Source organism: Myotis davidii, unplaced genomic scaffold (genome assembly GCF_000327345.1).
Source record: "Myotis davidii unplaced genomic scaffold, ASM32734v1 scaffold149, whole genome shotgun sequence".
In the NCBI taxonomy this organism is placed as follows: Eukaryota; Metazoa; Chordata; class Mammalia; order Chiroptera; family Vespertilionidae; genus Myotis; species Myotis davidii.
Window position 1 is genome coordinate 553,106 of NW_006352194.1, and position 12,829 is coordinate 565,934.

The window sequence follows — 12,829 nt, forward strand, 5'->3', positions numbered from 1 at the left end:
TCAAGGTGACACACACACACCCTCCCACCCTGGGGCTGTCAGCCTACTGTTCTGGCCCCAACACCAGGAGGGCATAACTCTAAGAAGAGACTCGAGCTTCCGTCCAGCTGGGGCTCGGGACCCTTGGGGAGTCCGGGCCTGACAAGGCTGGGGGATGACAGCTCGCCATCGCCAGAGTGGAAAGCCCGACACGGTTTCAGGTGTGGCCTTGGCCGCAGCCGCAGCCCGGCTCCGCGTCCCAGCAGCCTCCCCCAGGCCTGTTCCTGGGATGGCCCCCACCCCCCAGCTCGTCCCCCAGCTCACTGGCTTGGCTGATCCGCTGAATATTGCCGCTGCACGTCTGGATGATGCTGCTGAAGTCCCGAGGCGGGGGCCCCGAGGGCCCCGGGTTCCGGTACATGTCTAAGGGACCGTAGGACATGACGAGGAGCTGAGACCGACTCGCCCTGCACCGCGGTCCCACCGGAAGCAGCCACCAAACCCGACCGCAGGCTGACTGGGAAACCGGGAAGAGAAAGGGCGGGGAAGGGGCTGAGGCTGCGTGCGCACTTACCCCACCCCCACGCAGTGCGCATGCGTCTGCCCCGCCCTGCCCCACAATGCGCCTGCGTGGCTGGGCGAGTGCCCTTGCAGCGGTTCTCAACCTGTGGGTCGCAACCCCTTTGGGGATCCAGCGACCCTTTCACAGGGGTCGCCTAAGACCATCGAAGACACATATATAATTACATATTGTATTTGTGATTGATCACTATGCTTTATGTTCAGTTTGTAACAATGAAAATACATCCTGCATATCAGATATTTACATTTCGATTCATAACAGTAGCAACATTACAGTTATGAAGTAGCCACGAAAATAATTTTATGGTTGGGGGGTCACCACAACATGAGGAACTTAAAGGGTCCCGGCATTAGGAAGGTTGAGAACCAAGAGCCCGGGCCTGGAATGCCTGGCGGGGCGATGACGTCACGTCGTTGGAGCTGGGATTGGAGGAGCTGGGGGTGCGGTGTTGTTTCTCAGCAGAGCACGGTGACAGAAGGCAAGAAATTTTGATTAGCATAAAATTGTGCCAGATGATCTCAGCTCTAACATCCTTTTCTGTTCTATTCTAAGAATTCAGGCCCAAATATGGGAGTATTAAACAACGTTGAAAATCGGATCCTTAACCAAACTCCTGAAATTCCTCATTCTACTCTCATTCTCTATGGCTTTGTTAGTATCTGGAGTACTTTTGTGGTTTACAAACCACTTTCATTTCTCCTTCCACCCCCTTCTAATTAAAACTATAAAATAATATAATATTTATTGAGCACATACTATGTGTGAATCATTACTGCAATTCAGTTGTTCATAAGCTCTTTCACAGCAAGGGACCATATTCTAACTATATTTTTACCTTCAGAACAGATAATGTACAATTAATTTTTTAAATGTTGAAGTAAAGTAACTGAACAAAGTAAGTGTCATTATTTTCCCTTTTACAATTGACAAAATTAAGACCACAGAAGTTAATTTGACTGTAAAACCCAAACACTAAGCTAACTTCATTGTCATCTCACTACTTTCCTAAAACGCATTCTCATATTCCCAAATTCATTCTTCAACTAAATCTCGTCCAAATAGCCTCTTCATCTGTATCCCAAACCAGGATTTCTTGGAGAACTAGACCCTCAAAATTTTTAAATCATTTCTTTAAGTAATTTGTAGTGTATGACCTCTTCCCATAGAAGATGGCATTCTATGGACTGAAGGGTCTCAGGTTTGATTCTGGTCAAGGGCACATGCCTGGATTGTGGGCTCAATCCCCAGTGCGGGGCGTGTGAGAGGCAGCTGATCAATGATTCTCTCTCATCATTAATGTTTCTCTCTCTCCCTCTCTGAATCACCATTATACAGGGTGGGACAAAAGTAGGTTTATAGTTGTTTGTATGGAAAATAATACAATAATAAATAATAATAGACTTTAAAAAAAGATGGCATTTTGTGAGCTATGGTAAATGGAAAGACATGAGTAGGATTTGGGTTAGGGAGCTCCAGATATGGAGAAGTGAAGGGGAACTGGTAGTGTTTGTTTCCTGTGTTCACCCCACCCCACCCCAGCCTGCTTTCTAATCTCTGGGGAATGGTAAAGAGAGGAAGCTGCTTGCTGGAGGGTACCCCAAAGGGGTGAATGCATTCAGCCTTAGGGCTTTTGCAAACTAGTCTATCTCTGTTTTTTAAAAATATATTTGTATTGATTTCAGAGAGGAGGGGAGAGAGTGAGAGAGATAAAAACATCAATGATGAGAATCATTGATCGGCTGCCTCCTGCACGCTCCCTACTGGAGCTCGAACTCACAACCCGGGCATGTGTTCTTGACTGGAATCAAACCCGGGACCCTTCAGTCCACAGGCCGATGCTCTATCCACTAAGCCAAACCGGCTAGGGTTATCTGTATTTTTGTTGGAACATTTATAAGAGTATTTCTTTCTCTATAAAGAGACAAATAACATTTGGGGGCTCTCACTCTGGTTAAAGCCCTACCATTTTCTAGAATTGATGGTTTTATGTCATCTTATAGTAAACTGTACTTTTTTAAAACTATAAAAGAGCCGTTAGAATGTTTTCATTTACATTTTACTCTGTAAAGTGAAGTAATAAAGGTATTTTTCTCATAGCAATGGAAGACACTGTGGTTGCTGTTATTGTTTTCTTGCTCCATCTAAAAGTAAAAGTGGGCCCTAGCTGGTTTGGCTCAGTGGATAGAGCATCGGCCTGCAGACGGAAGGGTCTTGGGTTCGATTCCGGTCAAGAGCACATGCCTCAGTTGCAGGCTCAATCCCCGGCTGGGCCCCGTTTGCAGTGCTTGGAGCGCATGTGGGAGGCAGTCAGTCATTGTGTCTGTCTCTTTCACAGACACATCAATGTTTCTCCCTGTGTGTTCAATGGAAAAATATCCCCAGGTGAGGCTTAACAAAAAATAAAATAAAAAGTGGTTATTGCCCTGGCTGAATAGCTCAGTTGGCTAGAGGATCGTCCCCATACACCAAGGTTGTAAGTTTGACCCCGAGTCAGGGCACATACAAGAAGCAACCAATGAATTCATAAGTAAGTGGAACAACAAATCAATGTTTCTCTCTCTGCCTCCCTTTCTCTCTTTCTCTTTAAAATCAAATTTTGAAAAAGAAAAGGATAGCACAGGACACAGATGGATAGCCACTTTTTATTTGACTTGATTTTTAGAGAGAATGGAAGAGAAAATTGCTTCTTGTGTGTGCCCTAACCATCTGCAACCTTTTCTTCTCAGTGTGATGCTCTAACCAACTGAGCTCCCTGGCCAAAGCCTTGTGTATTCTTTCATAGCAATACATTTTTACCTTGCAAATACTAGTTGTCAAATGAACATATACCGAATTTATACATGAATAATAAAAAATAATCACAGTTTCTTAAATGCTTTCTCAGGCGATGTGAACCAATTTTACAAACATTCATCAGTAAGCCCCAAGATAAAGCCCACGAGATAAAGACCACGTGTGGTCTGACAAAGTTAGGTTTATTAACTTAATGCTGTAAGGGCGACTGCACACCAGAGGAATCTTGGAGCATCATATCAAGCACAGTAAGAGATAGTTATTCTAGGATTTGGGGGGGAAATGGAGTGTAGGTAAAATTTAAAAGAATTGTTTCAGGATAGCCTCAAAGCATACCAGGCTATTTGTAAAGATATTCTCATCAGGCCTGAGCTGATAAGAGGACTCGAGATCTGTTTCCTTGGAAACTACAAGGTGAAGATAAATATGGAATGTTGTATCTGGAAACCCCTTATCTGAAGCTTTGCACCCGGGTTGGAAATTGAGGCTGCTTCTCGGTGTCAAAATAACTCAGATCCTCCAAGCAAGAATGTTCCATTCTGCCTGATATTTCAATTTGCAAGTTTTCTTGAACTCTGTGATTTTAAAGAATAAATTTCTCAGCATTATGTCCTTTTGTTAATTGATAAAAACTGTTTTCATGGTTGGCACCCATCAAGATGAGATTAGCTCCTTGGTTACAGATAAGGAAACTGGTTCTCTCTAGAGGTTCTAGGTACTTGCCCAATGTCATAAGCTATTATATTGCAAAGCTGATTCATACATAGTCTGTGGCTCCGCAATTCTACACCTAACTATAAAGTCAACGCATATGTGTTTCAAAAACCAAGTATAGGAATGTTCAAAATAGCAATTTTTAGGATTAAGCAGTACTTTTCTGTATTAACTGTTGTTATAATTGACATACAATAGAATGTACAGATATTAAGAGTTCAGAGAATTTTGACACTTGTATATACCCATGTTAGCGCCACCCAAACCAAGATATAGAAAATTTTCATCATCAGCCCAGAAAGATTTTTTGAGCTATGCTCCTTTCTAATCAATTCCACTTACCCCCAGAAATCACTTTTTTATCTTACACATTAGTTTTGCCTGTTCTTGGACTTCATAGTGATGCAATCGTATTTCATGTACTCTTCAGAGTTTGGCTTGTTTCAATTTACATGTTGTTGAGATTTATCTATAATGTTGCATATATCAGTAGCTGTAGGACATTTAATCCTCCAGGATATGTGCATGTATGTATTTATTTTAGAGAGAGAAGAAGGTAGAAGAGAGAGAGAGAGAGATTGGTTGGTTGCCTCCTGCACGTGCCCCAGCTGGGGATCAAATGGCAACCTGGGTATGTACCCTGACCGGGAAAGGAACCCACGACCCTTTGGTACATGAGACGATACTCCAGCCAATTGAACCACACTGGTCAGGGGTTTGGTCTTTTTTATTGCTAAATAAATGTGTAAGACTGAATAAATGTATAAATTAAGATGATTTACACAATAAAGGAGGTCATAAACATAGCCTACAGTCTTAGTCTGTTTGGGCTGCTATAACAAAAATCACAGACTGAGTAGCTTATAAACAGAAAGTTCTTCCAGTTCTGGAGGCTGGGAAGTCCAGGATCAAGATGCTAGCATGGTTGCTTTATAATAAGGGCCCTCTTTCCAGTTCACAGCCAGCTCCTCCTGTGGCCTCACGTAATAGAGCTTCAAAGGAATCTCTTTCTGGAGCCTCCTTCATCAAGGCACTAATTCCGTTCATGAAGGCAGAGCCCACGCACCCCCACCTCCTAATACTATCATGTTTGGGTTAGGATTTTGACATGAATTTTGGGGAGAACACAAACATTCAGACCATAGCACCTACAAAATAAGACTATCTTAAACTTATTTAGAGAAATAAGTTGTCATGGAGTCTATAAAATAGAATGACTAGGATGTAAGTGATAATAACCTGAAAGGTACCTGTTATTAAACTAACACCAAGGTTTCAAACTAACACATTCTTCTCTTTAAGATGTATCTCAAAAACCTTTCACTCATACCGTAAGCTCCTCCTATATTTTGAATAATAATGATAAAATATAAAATCAAGGAACAATGGTGTTGTGCAATATCCCACTCAAATGGAAAGCACATGAGGTCAGTCACTTTGTGGATGTTCTTCACTGCTGTATACTCATTGCCTAGCACAGTGCTTATAACAAAGCAAGCACTTAAACTGGATAAAGTCACAAAAGAAAGAGAATGAGCTATTCTCTGATGGACGTGAAACTCTCCATTAGCATAGTTAGGCTTTTAAATTTGTTTTAAAATAGATTTTTTAGAGAGAGAGGGAAAGGGAGAGTAAGAGAGAAACATCGATGAGAGGCTGCCCCCTGCAACCGAAACATGTGCCCTGACCAGAAATTGAACCAGCAACCCCTCAGTGTGTGGGATGATGCTCAACCAACTGAGCCACACTGGACAGGGCAGACTTCAAATATTTTAGTTTGACAAGCAAGACAAACTGTTTTCTTTTTTTTTTACATATGGGTGTGTGTGTGTGTGTAATCCTCACCTGGGGACATTTTTCCATTGATTTTCAGGGAAAAACAGAAACATCAATGTGAAAGCAGCACATCGATTGGTTGCCTCCTGCACAAGCCCTGACCAGGGCCCAGGCTAGGGAGGAGCCTGCAACCAACATATGTGCCCTTGACTGGAATCAAACCCGGGACCCTTTGGTCCACAAGTGGATGCTCTATCTGCTGAGCCAAACTAGCTAGGGCTATATATGGCTTTTTATTGGTTTTTAGAGAGAGGGGAGGGAGAGGAATAGATTGAAACATAGATGAGAGAGGAACATCATGGAGATGGGCTGCCTACTGGGGATCAAGCCCACAACCAGGGCATGGTGCTCTGACTGGTAATTGAAAGGGAATCAAATGGCAACCATTTGGTTCCTCGGTCCTCAACTGCTGTGCCACAGCCACCGGTCAAAACTGACTGTTTCCTAAGTTGAAGGAATAATAAGATTTACTGGTGAACCAGCAAAAAATAAATGAGAAAAAAAACCACACCAATGATTATATTGACTCAATATGAATTTTTATTAACGCACATTTGTCGAAGTCTGTACAAACCAAAACATTCCTGTTTTAAAATGTCCATTATCACAAACATACAAATAAACAAAAGGTGTTACCAAAAGTTAGCTACTCAATTTCATGGTAAAACAGTGTCATGATTTTTAAAAACCAAAACTGCAAGACTGAGGTTTCTTCCTTCCCTTTTTAGAACTTGTAGAAAGTTAGAAAATGCGTGAATTTGCTTTATATAAGTGCCAAGATCTTAAAAAAAGATTTAGTATAAAATATGCTTTTATATTGTCACTTCATGTAACAGAATTTCTCAAGTCTTTAAAATTAAACAAAAACCAGACTGTAACTTTTTTTTACAATCTTTTCCCCACAGTCAACATATGTGCATTTGAAAAATATTATCTGACAGTTTGTCTTTACCTAAAAGTTTCTCATTCAAAACGTTAGAAAACTATTTAGCACTGCCTTTTCCCTTGCTTGGAAGGAAACATTACAACCCTTCCTAGAGTGATATAGAAACAGCACGGCCTATTGTTTCTCTTATCAGAAGGAAGCCTCCCATTCCCACATCTGCCCCTTATATGCCCGGGTCCACTTGTGAGAATGCTATCCCACTGGTAAGTGTTTGCTTCTAGGAAATGCCTAGTAAGTTAAACTTCCTGCTACAATATTGGTAGCCTGAGGTACAAATGTCCTCTGCCCTCATGATTTCCTCTAACTCAAGTACACCCCCGTGTCAACGATTCCAAGATAGTTGGTTTTACTGTATCATGGCACACTACATGTCTCTAATTTCTTTCACAAACATCATATAGAGGACCTGAGAGTAAGGCTAGAAATGCAAACTTATCCCCTCTCCTAGAAAAGTAAAACCATGTGCCTGTTTATTGGGTCAAGAAGAGAGAATAGGACATGAACAATTCTGGCTAAGACCAAACTGCTTCTGAGAACAGCACCTGTTTTCAATGCATTTATGTTAAAAACAGGGAGTATACAGGCTGGAAAAGGTGAGGAGGGGAGAAGTTACAGTGATATCATTTCTTTCAACCAGACTCAGAGTTCATACTTGAGCAGCTGTACTGACCCCCCAAAAGCTCTGTGGTTTAAATATTATCCCATTTTGAATCTGCTCATGTAAAAAAAAAATGTTCTCTGACAATGGCCAAGTATGACAACTGATCTAAGCAAGTAAGGGTTTTTGGCTTTTTGTTAAAAGAAGTGGCAGTGTGAGAATTTAGAACAGTCACATAAAAACAATCAGGAAAGGGGTGGGGGAGGGAAGTGTCCAGTACAACCTGGACAACCTTTCTTTCTGCCCTTACGTAAAAAGACAGACCATTCAAATCTCTGCTACCACCCTAAGTATCTTCTTAAATGCTCTTCCAAGAAATCCTCCAAAAGGCACTTAACTCCATTCTTATGCACTGAATTGTTTCACCTTAACAATCAGGTTTTAAGACTCCAAGATAACAAGAAAGAAAAGATCTGATTCTTTTACTGAAAGCTAGAGTAGGGCTTTTTAAAAAAAGAGGCATCACTTTTACAAGAAGAACAAGCTAGGCTACCATTATTCCTTTGCCAAGAAAATTTTTTTTTTAAATAAATAAAATTCTGGCTATACATAGTACAAAGTTCATACGCAATATACCTGGAAATAAACCCAAGGGTATACCCTGAAGCAAAAGGTTTATTGGAGAGAGAAAGCTTCGTCCATTATACCAAGTCTTAAGGTGGCAGTTTTCAAAGTTCAGAGGGTGGCAGTGATATGAAATTAATGCCAAACTTTTTGTTCATGGGAATGGCAGGATTCAACAATGGACAAAAAAATCATTCTGCACATAACACTGAGCAGTAACCACCATAAAAAAGAAGAAGAGGAAGAAGAAAAAAGCAGTACAGAGAGAGACAGAGCTAGTAGTACTGTGAGAAGGTGGGGAAAGGGAGGAGAGAGGATTGGGAGTGTGAGAGTGAGAGAAAAAGAGCCTGAAACTCCAAACATTCAAGCATGCAGTCATAACACAGTGAAAAACAGGTGTTTCCATTCAGCCCACTGCAATCACACAAAGGCTAACTGTAATAAAATAGAGATTTCTTAAGAAAACTTGCAGTTCCCAAGTCGCCAACCCTAACCCAGGAATCCATTTGCTGTTGCTGGGGACCTCCTTGTGGTCTCTCACGGAGAGGTTATAGCTCCTGACTTCTCCAACTTCTTGCTCTTGGACAAGGCAGCTGCTTGCTTCAGAAGCTCTCTGTTTTTGGCCTTAAACAAACAAACAAAAAAACAGTGCAAGAGGGATGTTTTAACAGGATAGGATACACTTTTCATGCAGATGCAGGCAGATGTAGATGGTCAGAAAGAGATGAACATATTTTATTATTTTTTAAAAAATATTTTATTGACTTAAGAGAGGAAGGAAGAGGGAGAGAGAGAGATAGAAACATCCATGGTGAGAGAGAATCATGGATTGGCTGCCTCCTGCAAGTCCCCCACCGGGATCGAGCCCACAACCCAGGCATGTGCCCTTGACCGGAATCGAACCTGGGACCTTTCAGTTCACAGGCCGACGCTCTATCCAGTGAGCCAAACCGGCTAGGGCAAAAGATGAACATATTTTAGAGAAAACAACAGCAAGCTCTAGAGCTATATTTGGGGGAAAGAAGATATTTGCTGGAGGTTAATCAATATACTTCAATCTCCTGGGATCCACTGTTACAAAAGGATGTTTTATGCAACACAAACAAACCATGGAGTGCCTAATGTGCTGGATAAACAGAATTTATAATTCAGAAATTTGGAATCACATTTACTTTATCCCAAATTCAAAGAAAATATTTATTAATTCCTCTGTTTTAGAGGGGGAAAGATCAGAACACATCTAAGAATGAAACAACAGAAGACATGTATAAGGTGGATTAGACTTGTCAATACTTGGAAAAAAAATAAATCTAAGAGATGATCACTTAAAATGTAATCAATTAAACACACAAGTTACTACATATAATGAACAGTCATCACCTGCAATTGTTCTGTGACTTCTTTGTGGGTTTTCTCCATTTGGTTCATTTTGGCTCTCATCTGAGATTCTTGGTATTGAAAATCAGCCTTCAACTCTGTGATCTGAGGGAAAAGGCAAAGTAACCAGAATAAATTTCTGCGCAATAAAAAATGTTTCATTACCAGAGAACTAAATAGTACCCCAAATTAATAAAGTCCAGGGCTTTCCTGAAGATCCATACCTAAATCAAAGCCAGAGAATTCCATATCCTATTTTTCTAAACATTTCCTGAAAATGACACAAAATCCTGTAGTAGCATTTCTGACACTTAACCACTAGCAGGTTTGAAAAATTTCATGTATACCTCCAAAAAATTAGTGATTATAATACACTTTGACTGACACTTTTTCTTAAAATACGTTTTCACTGATTTTAGAGAGGGAGGGAGGGAGAAGGATAGATAGAAACTTCGAGAGAAAGACACCGACTGGCTATCTCCTGCATCCCCCCCTACCGGGGATCAAGTCCGCAACCCGGGCATATGCCCGGACCATGAATGGAACCGGTGAACTCTTGGTTCTTGGGTCCATGCTCAACCACCGAACCACACTGGCCAGGCTGACTGATGATTTGAGAATATCCATGAGAATAACAGCTGCTTCTGTGTACTGAATTTTTACCCTGCTCCAATAAAACTGATGAATTACTTCATTCAATACTATGATAACCCTGTGGGGAGTAATCATCTTCCCATTTTATAGATGGGAAAACTAAAGCTTAGAAAGGGCTAGGTAACATAGCCAAGATCATATAGGCTAGCAAGTAACAGAGCTAAAATTCAAACCCCAGGCCTTCTTCTGTTGACTATGCCATTCAAGAAGCACAGAGAAAAGCTACTTAAATCAGATAAATCGGGTGTAAGATGCGTTTTGAGGTGTAAGCAGCAACTGGAACACAAGGAAAGGAGAAGGGTACCTAAGCAAAGGGTACAGCAAGGGCATAGGCAGAGAGAGTGAGATAACTGAGAGCTTGTTCTAATGACTGATGTGCATGGGGAATGACAGGAGATGAGGCTAGAGATAGGGAGGCAGGACATGAAAGAGCCTGCATTCCAAGCCAAGGAGTGTGACCTTGATCCTGAAAGTTTTAGGGAACAAGCTACTATTTGTTTTTTGCTCCTTTTAAACCCTAACTTTGCAAAGCAGTAGAAACAAATGTTCATTTTGTCTCTATTTTGCAAAAATCCTTTTATGTGCCATTCTGATGTAGTCCATGAAGAAAATATACTTGAGTCTACTTTCATCTGACAGTCATGTGGTAAAGTGGGAGAATATTGGTTTCTCCCATGAATCTCCATCTTACTGGAAGAAGAAAGCACAGCACAGTAGGAAGAACGGTATAGTGGTAATGACTTGAGTTCATTCCTTTGCTCTGCCATTTACTTAGTTATGTGAATCGGACACATCATTTACTTTCTTTAGGTCCATTTTCTCATCTGTAAAATGAGGTAGAAATTAGATTGAAAGACTGCGTGTGAAGGTTTTAATGTATAAATGTCTATGTTAGCTCCTGGAATGAGTAACAGTATTCCAAACCCGGCACAAGATAATATACAGCTCAGGAGAAAAACAGCTAGTTGAAGGAATTGGAACAATAAGAGAAAAAATATTGGAGGCACTCTTCATCTATAAAATGATAATGATAATAGCCCTGGCCGGGTAGCTCAGTTGGTTAGAGTGTCAGCCTAATTAGCCAAGGCTGCAGGTTTGATCCCCTGTCAGGGTACACACAAGAATCAACCATTAAGTGGAACAACGAATAAGTGGAACAACAAATCAATACTTCTCTTTCTGTCTCTCAAATCAATAAATGAAAATTTTAAGTCTTCATAAAAAAATAAGATGATAATAATAATTCCTACCTTAAAGGATTGTTATGAAGATACATTAGTTAATATATATAAAGTACTTAGAATAGAGTCAGGCCCATAGTAAGCATCCAACAGAAGTTAGCTACTATTATTTTCATTAATAAATTAGATACTCTCTAAGAATGTGAAAATAAGAAATACTAGACACAAATCAGAACAAGGATGGAAAAAGTCCCCTTAAAGAGGAAGGATGACTCATAGGACAACAGAATAAGACTTAACTGAAGATATTAACGTTGTTTTTCTCAAATATGGAACGCTTCATGAATATGCGTGTCATCCTTGCACAGGGCCATGCGGATCTTCTCTGTATCGTTCCAATTTTAGTGTATGTGCTGCCGAAGCGAGCACAGTGTGTTTAATAAGTGGGTCACTCAGGAAGGGGGTTGTCAGCAATGGAAGCAAAGTGACACAAGAGTCATAAAGGAAGGCCTACCTGAACACTGTCCAGGGAGAAGGGAGACCTCGCCCACATATTTTGAGTATTACTGTCCCACGGACATGCCATCCCAATAACAGAGATGGAGGCATCAGGTTCTCTTAGCCTGAGAGCATTAAAAATTCCAATTACATAACTACCTCCTCCTATCCCAATTCCATGTTCATTTAGCACTTTCTCATTACAACCTTCCAAGGAAGCTTATACTGAGAAAAATAATATCCAGTTACATGCCGTATTGTAAATTAAGAGGAAGCACTGTGGTTTTATACATTTTCTCTGTAAGCCTGGTTAACACAAGTTCTCCCTGAGAAATGGAAGCTCCCTCCAAATGCTGAGAAAATCAACTTTCTAAACCTACTTGAATGAGGTGGATCCATTACAGTGATACCATGCCATGAGTTACCTTGGCAGACAACAAACCTCTCCCCAGGATATCCCAACCTTGCCACTGGCTCTCTCTCAAAGCATCCATGTTAAGTACCCAACTAATAACAGTTAAATAGAGTTAGCATCGTGCCCTAGTCCACATAGCTTACCCTGTCATCATTCTGGCCTGAGAGGCACTAATTAAATCATACCTTCTTCTCCTTCTCTAAAATCATTTGATCTTTTTGATGCAGCATCTTCTTTAGAGTGGCCACTTCTTCCTTCAGTTGGGCAATGATGACAAAGTGGTCAGTGCCCGGTGAGTCCAGAGCCAGGTCTGGGGAAAAGCTGAGTAGAAAAATGGATAGAAAAAAATCATAACTTGGATGGATAAACTTTTTTCTTTTTTCCCCTCTTAATTTTTATGAGTTTGAGTCAAACTGAAGATACACCTGGAAGCAAGGTCCCAACAGCCCGAGATAAATGCTCAGCAAATTCTTTTTCTACCTGAGGACACATTGTAGGCCACTGACTGCAAGCTCAACGGAGGAGCCACTATCTGAATTCCCAGCATTAAGCACAATGTCCACACACGTCAGACTCAACAGCATTTGCTAAACTGCGCAGGCAAGGTGATCATCAGATAGCCAAGCTACAA

The 12,829-nt window shown here is 41.0% G+C and overlaps 2 protein-coding genes across 2 annotated transcripts in view; both read right to left on the reverse strand.

The window, feature by feature from the left end:
• Nucleotides 1-559, reverse strand: part of STX12 (syntaxin 12) — a 32,135-nt gene extending 31,576 nt beyond the window's left edge. The window contains exon 1 of the mRNA XM_015557264.1: nt 304-559. Coding sequence (XP_015412750.1) covers nt 304-421 — 118 coding nt within the window. The 5' untranslated portion in view covers nt 422-559. The remainder of the gene's footprint in view (nt 1-303) is intronic.
• Nucleotides 560-6,427: 5,868 nt separating this feature from the next.
• Nucleotides 6,428-12,829, reverse strand: part of FAM76A (family with sequence similarity 76 member A) — a 26,639-nt gene continuing 20,237 nt past the window's right edge. Inside the window, exons 8-10 of the mRNA XM_015557186.1 lie at nt 12,384-12,519; nt 9,454-9,555; nt 6,428-8,697 (exon numbers count right to left, since the gene is read on the reverse strand). Coding sequence (XP_015412672.1) covers nt 8,611-8,697; nt 9,454-9,555; nt 12,384-12,519 — 325 coding nt within the window. The 3' untranslated portion in view covers nt 6,428-8,610. The remainder of the gene's footprint in view (nt 8,698-9,453; nt 9,556-12,383; nt 12,520-12,829) is intronic.